At 53.7% G+C, this 10,994-nt stretch overlaps 1 protein-coding gene across 1 annotated transcript; it reads left to right on the forward strand.

The window, feature by feature from the left end:
* The first annotated feature begins 1,770 nt into the window (after nucleotides 1-1,770).
* CCL21 (C-C motif chemokine ligand 21) lies at nucleotides 1,771-3,405 on the forward strand. Its single transcript, XM_041422068.1, has 4 exons — nucleotides 1,771-1,886; nucleotides 2,393-2,516; nucleotides 2,625-2,802; nucleotides 3,119-3,405. Exons 1-3 carry the CDS (start codon nucleotides 1,817-1,819, stop codon nucleotides 2,785-2,787), a joined length of 357 nt encoding a protein of 118 aa, XP_041278002.1. The 5' UTR covers nucleotides 1,771-1,816; the 3' UTR covers nucleotides 2,788-2,802; nucleotides 3,119-3,405.
* Nucleotides 3,406-10,994: the final 7,589 nt, after the last annotated feature.

Below are 10,994 nucleotides of genomic sequence, written 5' to 3' on the forward strand. Positions count from 1 at the left end.
AGCATGGCTCTCCTTTTTCTGCCCTTCCTGATGCCACCAGTGCTTTGGGTTTAGGGGGATGGGTGACAGCACACAGGAACTCCTTCCCCATGCTGCCAAATACCTGGAGACCTGCAGACAACCTGCTACTGCCCAACCTGCTGCTTGCCTCGGGCTCTGCTGCCCGACTCCAGAGCAGCCTCGTGCTGCACAAATGTGTGGGGATTTACCTCCCCCTGTCTGTGTACCTGGGTACCCCCTGGATGGGATCTCCATGCGTGAGGGATGGAGGAAGCCCCAAGAGTGCAGCCCTGGCACACTGCCCCAGGCTGTCCCAGAGGAATGCTGGTCTCCTGGCTGGCAGTTGTTGGTGATCCATGACTCCAGCATTGCCTTCTCCCTCCTGATGGGAACAAGGGAGTGGGCACCTTACACAACTCTGCTTTCTGCAGCAATTGGGACTTTGGTCTTCTCCTGGGCTACTCTTTGTCCTTGATGACTGTTTATCAGGGTCATTAACAGAAACTGCTGGAAGGTCCTGGTGTTACAGCCCAGCTCCCAGGCAGCAGAGCCCTCAAAGGGGTTTGACCCCCACTATCATTGGTTATACTCCATGAGAGCTGCCCATTCCACTGGGGCAGGAGCTGTCCAAGGAGCTGGAAGCCAGGGTGACTGAAGAGGGGCTGTTAGCAGTGTGTGGTGAAGGATGGTAAGCGGGACTTGCTGCTGGGGGTTTTCTAGGGGGGCTAGAGTGGTGCTGGGACACCATCTCTTAATTAAATGGTGGGGGAAGTGTTTTCAACTTGGGGATGTATCAAGCACTGGAACAGGCGGCCCAAAGCAGTTGTGAAACCACCAACCTTGTTCTCTTCCAGACCATGCTCTGGTGATTACCTGAAATTGTCTGACTGTCCTTTCCCCACAGCAGGACTGGTGTCACACTAGTTGCTCAGGGTTTGGTCCAGTAACAAAGGCCATCTCTTTGGATGGCTTTTGTCACCACAGGAAATTCCTGTGGGGTCCTGTTCAGCTCTCTGGGTTCACTTGTTTGTAGTCCCCATCTGTCCAGCTATGTCCAGCTGCACAGGGCCGTGTTATGCTGCTGTGGGTTTTCATATCCTTGTCAGCACATTCCTTCAGCTCGTCAAGGTCCCCACTCACCCCAGCTCCCCACAATTTGATATCAGCACCAAAATATGATGGTCTGTGCTGTTTTCCCCAGCCCCATTGCAGTCTGGCTCTCACACATCCCATCCCTACAGCTGTATGCAGCTCTGTTCAGCTGGGGTTGTCCCCAGGACAGCCAGACTTGGATGGGGGCTCATGTGGGCTCACCCTGAGCCACTTCTCACCTGCTGTTTGTGCTGGTGGTTTGGCTTGGAGGCAAATCATCAAATGGGGGAGCAAAACAGTTGATTCTTCGGTTTCTTTGAAGGCTTGGCCACCTTCCAGGATCCATTTCATGGGAACAAACACCCGACCCTCTGAGAGCAGGTAGTGGCAGGTTGTGAGACTGTGTAGGAAACTGGAGCCCACAAACTCATCTAGCTGTGATGGGAGCTGTATCTCCAGCGTGTCCCCTACCTGGCACCCCACGCCGTGATGGGCAGCTGGGAACAAGACAGGACATGTCTGTAAAGGGGGGCTTGCAACTTACAGGAATCCCCCACCCTCTACTTCTGCATCACCCAGCCCTTGGCCGGCTGGTGGGCTGCCTGCCAGGCTGTCTGAAAACGAAAGCAAGGAATTCACAGATAAATAGGAGCAGCCCCAGCACGAGGCAGCAGTGCGTGTCCTGCTCCCAAGCCTTGTCCTGCTCCGTGCCCGTGGCAGCACCATGGCTCTCCGCCCTTTCCTGCTGCTGCTGCTGCTGCTGGCTGCCACCCTCCTCATCACCCAGGCTCAAGGTGAGGGGCGAGGAGCCCTCCTGCCTGCTCCTGCTGGGATGGGCAGGGTGTGGGGGTGCTCAGTGGGGTGTGCACAGGGTGCCGGTGGTGTTTGTAGTGCACTGGCGTGTGGGGTGTGCAGGTGTGTGTAGGGCTCTGTGCGGGTGTGTGCCTGTGCTTGCAGGGCTTGCTCAGCTTGGAGTGTGTCTGTGTGCATGTGGCTGGTGGGGCAGCAGCACCCTGAGCTGAAAAGAACAGGGGGACACTGAGGTTCACTACCAGGTTCAGTGCCTCTTCAAGGAGCCCCTCTCTGCCTCAGTTTCCCTGCCACCATCCTTGGACGTGGTATTCATGGGGCCAGGTCTGACCTGGGCACTGGGTTTCAGAGCTTCCAACCTCGCGTGGTGCCCAGGATCACCCCCAACCTGTGACACCAAATAAGCCCTGTGCTGTCAGCTGGCATTCTGTGCTGAAGGTGTCCTGGCTCACTGGCGATCCCAAATCCCACATGTCCTCCTCACTCACAGGCATTGGAAGCTCAGCCTTGGACTGCTGCCTGAAGAACAGACCTTTGAAGAAGGAAATCAGTGGCGTGGTGACATCCTACCGCCTCCAGGGACCCGAGTCGGGATGTTACCTTCGTGCTGTTGTGTGAGTACCCTGTGGTGGCCAGGACCACTTGGAACACTTTGGCTTCAGAAAAATCCTTCCCTGTCCTCCCTCTGCTCCCCCCCAGAAAACCTCTCTGCTGCTCCCCAGGCTCATCACCAAGAAGAACAGGAAAATCTGTGCCTCTCCCACTGATGACACTGTCCAGAAGCTGATGCAGCAGCTGGACAAGAAGGACAAGAATGACAAGAGCAGGAAGAAGGGGCAGCGTCCCAGGGGCAGGCCCAAGAAGCAGAGGCGGCAGCGGGCCTGAGTCAGGCCTGAACAGGTAGGTGAGGGGGGTGGGCAGAGTGAGGGTGCTGCACCCCATTCTAGATCCTTCTGTGTGGGAGGGCGGGCGTTCAGCTCCTGGTGCAAAGCCTGGGAGAGCTGTCAGAGCCATGGCTGGAGCACAGAGGCACTTAGGGAACAACTCTCTCCTGGTTTGTGTTTGCCTTGAAATTAAGTTTGTTTCTGGAGCTGCTGGGATAAGGCAATGCTTGGGGACGGGCAGGGCAGGTCAGACTGGGGAATGGCCCCCAGCTGGGGTGGATGATCTGGCTGAGACCCTCTCCATCTCACGGCCTCCTCCTTGCCTTTGTTAGGACGGATGCCTTCCCACTGGTGACTGACCCACGGCCCGGCAATGGCGATGGACATGCACAAACCACACACCCACCCACCCGCCAGCCCCAGGGCGGGGATGGGGCAGGCTGAGGAGGATTCCCTCTGCCCCACAACCTCTTTGTTGCTGCTATGCCTGACACAGAGATCCCCCAGCACCTGCAGTGCCTGGGTGCTCTCAGCAAGGCAGGCACCCAGGTCCTCACTCGTCCCAGGGCCAAATAAGTGGGGACCTGGGCGTGGGAGCTGAGCCATGGCCTCTAGAGGGAAGCAGACATGCTTCCCACTAAAGGGGAGTTATTTAGCCTAGCAGGATGGTTGCTTTTCCTATGACTTTTTTTGGGGGATATTATACATTTGTATTTATATGTGAAAACTGTGCTTTCATTCAGTCTTCCTGAAAGGCTTTAATTCTCTCTCCTTATGCTTCACAAAGTAGCCTTTATGCTGTAGGCTGGGTTTTCTGGAAGATTTCTCTTATTTTTCTACCAAATAAACCATGGCTGCATTTTATTTTCCTCTCATCTCTTTGCTCCTTCTTGGCTTGCAAGGTGTGGGGAACGAGGCAGGTCCCAAATCCCGTGGTCCTACTTGAGCTGCTTGCTGGGTGCTTCTTTGCAGAGCAATTAACAGAGCTGAGATGGAGAGTTTTGGGGTAACAGTGTGGCTCTGTGTCTGGGCTGTTCTAATCTTCCAGGTTTTATGGTACACTGTTGCATTGTAGTTTGTATAAAGATAGCCACAATTTGTCCCTTTGTTTTTTCATTTTCTTTTTTAGGCACAGCATTTCCATGAAGTCAGAAGTAATTGTTCAATTTAGTAGAATTATACCCTTTTAGCTCCCCTGGCTACAAAATTGCAATGAAATCAGAACAAATTGTTCGGTTTAGTGGAATTTTACCCTCTTCTTTCCCCTGGCTTTGCTTGTGTCAGGGCTTTAGACACTATTAAGACAAATGCTCAGTTTTCTGGGAGAAAAAAAACCAAAAACCACCAGCATATTTACCAAATCTGAAAAGCCCATATGGTGAAAAACATGTGAGGCTGTGAAGGTGGGGAAATAGCAGATATTGTAACATTCACCATAGACATCCTGCAGCCATTTGAGAGCAGCTCTATGCCAAACTTTTTGTGAGAAAAGTCACTGAGTAGAGGACACCTTTAGGTGAGACTGCAAGTGGAGGTGGGACAGACCCCTGGGAGAGGGCTGGGGGAAAATGGCATCTCCCTGTGCTTGCAACCTGCTCTCCCCAGCATGCTGAGAAGAAGCAAATTAAACAACTGTGCTAGAGCCATACTGCTATCTGCTTGCAGAGATTTTTGAACATGGACTTTGGTCAGTAAAGGTCTATTAAATCATATAAATGCAATAATAGGATTTGCAGAGCTTAACAGTATCAGCACAGGCGGTGTGTTTGTTGGAGTAAAGCTTATAGCTGAGTGTTTCTACCAAGTATGTATCTGGCTTGATTCCTTTATTAATAGGGCATTTAGGTCTATCATTTTAAGGCTGTGTAAAGTAACTGTGAAGTCCAAGATACTGGCCCCGAGCATGGGACAGGCGCTGAGCTGTCTCCTCCTCCACACTGAACACCCGGCCATCTGCCAGACCGGCTTTTGGACAGGATGTGTGTCAATAAAATGTATTCTTTATAACCAAACTCATTTGTTCTGGCTGCTGTGATGGGCTTTGGTGGGGTGGGAAGGGCTGCATGGCAGGGTGCTCTCCTGCCCCACTCACATCATCCCCCAGGTCCAGGCTTTTGCAGTACTCCCATGCGATGTATCCCTGGGCTGCTCAGGCTGGGAGCTGCTGGCACAGGGGAGCAAGGCAAGTCCCCTCTCTTGTAGCTGTGTTTCCCAGCAAGGTGGAGACATCCTGGTTGCTCATCTGTCCGCGGTGAGGGGTTCTGAGGTGCCAGAGAACATGGGCACAACACTGGTTTGGACACAGCATCTTTTCTCAGGGCTGAGCCTGTCCCTCTAACTCCGACCCATCCTGGATGTGCACTGCTTGTTCAGAGCAGGGGCTCTGTGCTCTTTGCTGCTTTGGCATAACAGCAGTAAAACAGGTTATTAATGAGGCTATGCTCTGGACTGGGCTTTGCTGGGAGCTTGGGAAGTGATGCCTGCACACAAGGAGTCAGGTAGGGGTGCCGTGGGAGGGCTGGAGGCAGCCCTGTTTTTGATGGGGACACACTGCATCCAGTGGCCCTGCCTCTGATGAACTCCTTGTGCTGGTTGTGGTGTCAGGGGATTGTGAAATGGTTGCAAAATTTCCCTAGAAATGAGGTCTAGACGAATACATCTGAAACCACAAACAGCTAAGCATGAGAATATGGTAGGAGCGAGCCAGCATGTGAAATGTGCCCTGGTGCCTCTGTGGCTGTGGGAGAAAACACCAAACAGGAGGGCTTTTTCCCTTCAAATGTGAGGAGGGCATTAGGCTAAAACAGGTGAAAAAGATATGCCAGTGGCGGTGTTCTAATTTGCCCTGAAACTTACCAAAAAACCAGGGTCTGGAAGCACACGGGAGCTTGTCCCTTGCTCAGGAAGGCACACGTGAGCATGGGCACAGGTGCACAAATGTAAGCCCACGTGTGCCTATGCCTGCACATACACAGGTGTTTGCAGTCACCTTCCAGATTTATTGCTGAATGCTGCTTTCCAGGAAAAGAAGGTGGCAGGGTTACTGGGAGCGTCTCGAGGCAGGTGTGAAACAGGTGGTCAGAGTGCTACTACAGTGAGACGGCACCAGGGAAACACCTCCAAGGAAATTCCCTGTGAGAAGTAATGAGCTGCAACCTGCAGCACTCAGTGGGCACCAAAATTCCTTCTTTACAAAGGAGCTGAATCCGTGGACCCCAGCTGGGACAAGAGATAAAGGTGAAAAAGAAGGTCTAAGGTGGTGCAGCAGTGAAGCAGCAGAAAGGAATTCACACAGCTGTACCCCTGGGCAGGGCAAGCCTGATGCTATGTGCAAAGATAAGGCAGTGTTGATGAAGTATGTGTGCTGGGGTAGTAGGTGGGCAAGAGATGTATAAAAGCCCACCTAGACACAGAATCAGTCTGCAGGGAATGAAGCAAAGCTGAGCAAAGAGTTGGGATAGCTCAGCCACTCTGGAACAGAAAGGCTTCAGTGACAGCAGAGAGCAGCCGGGCGAGACAGAAAACAAGTGCAGCCAAGAAAGTCTTGAGCCCAGGCCAAATGATTAGCTCAAGTCATTAGCTGGTGCAGACGATGCTCCAGGGCTGTGCCAGCAGCAGAGTGCTCTGGGCTCTGATGCCAGGTGCAGCTCCAGCAAGGCTCACCTGGACACAGGCACATCAGCTCCATGCCTCCATCCCAGGTCCTTGCCCAGCAGCAGGAGTGGGCAGTTCTGCAGCAGTCTCGTGGGGGCCAAGGGCTGTTTGCGGGGCTGCACGGGTGTTAGAGGGGCTTTGGATTCCAAGAAAAGCTTCGAGGTGTTTTTTGGTGTTCTCTCTGCCAGCACTGCTCTCCTGAGGTTTGCTATGGTCTTGAGAGCAGAGAGGATGTGGGAAAGTGGCTGGTGGCCAACAGGGGCTCTCACCCTTCCTGCCCCAAGGTATTTCCCAGCTGGCCATCCCCTGGCATTCATGCTGTCCTAGAGGGCACAGCCTAGAGCTTCCTTTCAACCCTTTTGTTGCCTACATGCAACTCCCAAGGGTCCTCCTTCTCCCACCTTCTGTTTTGCTGTCTGAAGACCCTTGGCTTTGGGGTGTCTCATGCTGTTATTCCTCCTTCCATTTCCCCAGAACCCAAGGTCCCTCTGCTTGTGTCCCATCCTTGTCTCCCCATTGCAGACCTGCTCCTTGGCTGTGAAAAAGCATCTGCTCTATTCTGAGAATATCCTGTGCTGGGGCCAATGTGAGCCCTGCCCCAGAGCTGCAACAAACCAAGAACTTCACAGTCTCCCCTGCCCATTGTCAAAGAGCCAACAGAGCAGTGAGGCAGCCCCCGAGAGTTTGTTCTGTCCCATTTTTCTTGTAGATGTGTCCACAAGTTCACTGGGTGTGCAGCCTCACCAGGCATCCCTCTCTGCCAAGCCATGCAGGGTGTGTCAAGGAAATTCCTGATGGGCTGCTTTTTATACAGGTGTTTGAGCTGTCCCCAGCCATCCCCTCTGAAATCCCTTTTCAGGGAGGGGTTGGAGAAAGGACAGGCAGGATGATGGCAGGGAGTCAGGGCATCCCACCTGGCCACTGCCATCTCAGTGCTATTTGCAGGAAGCTTCTGGCTGGGAAACTGCAGCCCAAAGGTGATGCAGAGGGACATGTGTGCTGCAGGGAGATGGTTGTTTGCCTAGGAGTGTAGAGCAAGGCACAGCTGAAGGCTTTTTTTGGATCTGCTGCTCATCATTCATGGTGACCTAAACATCAGTGACACTGTATTAGAGACAGAGAAGGAATTGGAACATTTTGAGTCCTTCTGGACCAGATTCTCAGGTTCATTTTTGCTACTTCTGGGCAAAGCTGTGACTTGCTATTTTTCCCCCCTTGTCTCTATATAAATCAGATTGGCTGTGTTCACTCAGCTAGACGAGACCCAGTGGGGGCCTCAGCCCCACAGTAGCCGCTGTAGCCTCAGTCCTTGTGCTTCACCAGGACTGGGAATGTGATGGGAGCTGTGTGAGGCTGCCATGAGCTGGGTGTTGCAAGCGGAATTGAAGCAGCTGCAGTGCTTTCCCAGTATTTCCCAATGAAATGAATGCAGCCAGCCCAGATCCCACCCCCAGGGACTGGCTGTAGCTGGAATTTGCTGAAATTCCCCCTTTGCCCTTTCCAGCTCTGTAGCTCAGAGGTGGAAGGCAGACCACCACCCAGCCCGGGGAGGAGCTGTCCTGGCAGCTCCCGTGGCTGTCTCCAGGAAGGCAGCAGCATGGTCAGTGCTCCCTGAGGAGAGCCCAGCGGTGAAGGTGATAGCCACATGGTGTGTTTACATTTCAATGGGTTGGATTTCCCACAGTGGTCATTAGTCCCTTCGGATTTCCACTTAAATTAACAACTGCATTGTCGAGGTTTCTGCAGGAGTGAGTGCTCATAGATGCTTCCTGCTGTATCCTGTGGTGTCCCTGGGGCTGGAGCTCCAGTGCTCTCTAACTGCTCAGGAAGAGGCTTAAATGAGTCAGTGTGAACAATGCTCTTTCCTCATCCCCACCAAATCCCCTGCCTGTTTGTGCCTCTGGGGGCCCTGCACCCTGAAGATCCCTGTCTTCCCCATCTGCACCGCCTCTTCTGGCCCCTGAGACTCAATTCTGCAAGGGGGATGGGTGACCTTCCTGAATGCCACAGGGATGCACTTCAGAGATGACCACACTTTTCTTAGAAATTTTATTGACCCCAGTAAGAGGGGGGAAACCCACCACATTCCCCTTTCACAATGCAAGTGGAAAGCCCCTTTCCTCACTCTGGTGTTCTTCCTGGGGAGCAGAGGCATGTGAAGCTGCTGTACTTTGACCCACTAGGCTCCCTGACAACTGTCAGGAGGAAGAACAACCTCCTTTCCTGCCCGCACTGTTGGCAGGGCTGTGGGCAGCTCAAGGGATGGGGATCCCCTGCAGCCAGAGGTGGCTAAGAGGTTTAGTCCCAGATGGATGTATTCCCAACTCAGCGTGCTCCTTCTGGTGGAGAGCCAGTTGGGAGCCAGCAGCAGGTGGGAGAGCCTTGTGCCAGGGAAGTGGTGGCTGGGAACACCCCTGCTTGTCATGGGGTGCAGGATCCAGCAGTGCCTGGAGGCGAGTCCCACAGCACATTAGTCCCAGCACCCCTTGCCAGCCCTCAGTTGTGCTCCAAGATCTGTCAAACACACTGAACATGCAAGGAGGTGAGGGTTTGTTGCTGGGCAGCCCCCCCAGCACCCCCCAACCTGCAGTGGGTCAGGCCGCTGCTCTTGGGACCCACTTTTTGCAGAGGGTTCCACACTGTCAGACCAACCCCCAGCGAGGAGCTGGCTCTGGGCTGGGAGCAGTTCTGGCCACCAGCTAGCAGGAGCTGTCATCTTCCCTGCTGTGACATCTCTCTGGCAGTGTCCTGAGGAGATTAGGTAGAGACCAGGTTGCAGAACCATCCTACATCCCCAAACCTGCGGGGAGCCGGGGGCTGATGACACTAATCCTTCACCACCTAAACTCGACTTCTGCTGGCTTGGGAGTGTCAGCAGGTGCTGACTGAAGTTAAGCTGGCACATCCTGTTTGTGCTACTCCTCTGCCCACCAGCCCCCACCTGATTTCTTCTCCACAGTGCTGGCTTGCCGGGCACAGGAGCAGCCAGAGGCAATGATTTCTTGATGGAGCCGATTACCCCACATACGAGGCTGGTGCCGGTGCCAGTGCCAGTGCAGAAATGCAGCACCATATCTGGGGGCATGGCTGGAGTCTCCTCTTGCTTCTTAGCATGGAGTGGGGAAGGGGCAGAGCCTCTCCTACTGTTGAGAGGAGCATGAGGGACTCACTGAGGTGCCTGGGTCCCAGCTGTGTGCCTTGTGCCCGGGTGGAAGGGGGTCTGTACACTGCTCTCCCCTTGGGTGCACAGAGAGTCCAAAGCTGGAGCAAGGGTAAAACTGCAGGCATAGAGACTCTCCTGCAGGGCTTGTTTGCCCCTGCTGCAAAATATTTTTCTTTTTGTCAATGGGAATTTATCTGGGTGCATCTGATGCCTTTACATTTGTCCTGCCCCTGGGCCCCTCAGAGAAGACCCTGACTCTGGCATCTCCAACTCCATACAAAGCAGATGCTGACAGCAGTGAGTCTTCCATCGTTCCTTCCCTGGGCTGCACAACCCCGGTGATCCCTCCTTCTCACAAGGGACTGAAGCAGCCTGGTTTGAGGGACATCACTGCAGGTGGCACTGGCACTGGCACGGTGGTGAGTCACCATACCAAGGAGAAACACCCCCGTTCCTGTGCTCCTGTGAAGATTCAAAGCGGGAGCGCTGGTCCTCGCTCTCGGCAGTGCCCACGCAGCGGGTGAGATGCTGGCACCCTGCGCTGTGCACACAGCCTCCGTGGGGAATTTCTGCTCTTGCATGGAGAAAACCTGTTTGCAGGAAGCTCTGTAGCTGCCTTTGGCCAAGAACCATTTTCTGGGACACCTGGAAATCAGGTTGTCTTTTGGCCTGTGAGATCTTGGTCCTGGAGTGGAGTGCGCTGACTGGGCTCTGCTCTCTCTGCCAGCTTCGGATGTGCCCCATGCAGGCACTGGAGAAGGCAGGGGGGAAAGCCAGGCTTCAGCAAACAGCCAGGGAGACTCTGAGGGGAAGACAGACATCACCCCGGTACCAACATATACCCCAAAAATGGGATTGAGGCAAGTTCTACGCACCATAGCATCAAAGGGTTGAGAGTAATATAATATTTATTGTGAATGTCCCAGAGATGTCTCAGAGAAGAGACTGGGAAATGTGTGGGGTGAGAACACCACAGCATCAAAGGGTTGAGAGTACATAATATTTATTGTGAATGTCCCAGAGATGTCTCAGAGAAGAGACTGGGAAATGTGTGGGGTGAGAACTCCCAAGTGCTGTCCCAGGGCTCTGGGGTGTTTTCACCCCAGGTAAAGGGATCCTGGAGCTGCCTGGTCCTTACCAGTGACACCTATGGCCTGAGTGCTGGCAGAGAGGGCAAGAGAGCGTTTGGCTATGGGACCACAGAACAGCTGGCTGCAGGGAAAACAGCTGCTGGGATATTCGGGAACTGCTCAAAGATTAAAATCCAGCCTGTTGTAATTCTTTTTACAACCTCCCAGCCTCCGAAAGAAACTGAAAGCCATGGGCTGGAAGGGTATATAAGCGTGGGGAGCAGCAGCAGCAGGGCACAGGGAAGCTGTGCAGAGCTCAGC

Source organism: Onychostruthus taczanowskii, unplaced genomic scaffold (genome assembly GCF_017590055.1).
Source record: "Onychostruthus taczanowskii isolate IOZ18803 unplaced genomic scaffold, ASM1759005v1 scaffold70, whole genome shotgun sequence".
Classification (NCBI taxonomy): Eukaryota; Metazoa; Chordata; class Aves; order Passeriformes; family Passeridae; genus Onychostruthus; species Onychostruthus taczanowskii.

Coding starts and splice junctions, on each gene's coding strand:
- CCL21 (XM_041422068.1), top strand. CDS start 1,817: ATGGCTCTCCGCCCTTTCCTGCTGCTGCTGCTGCTGCTGGCTGCCACC. Junction 1,887..2,392: donor CCTCATCACCCAGGCTCAAG/GTGAGGGGCGAG, acceptor CCTCACTCACAG/GCATTGGAAGCTCAGCCTTG. Junction 2,517..2,624: donor TGTTACCTTCGTGCTGTTGT/GTGAGTACCCTG, acceptor GCTGCTCCCCAG/GCTCATCACCAAGAAGAACA.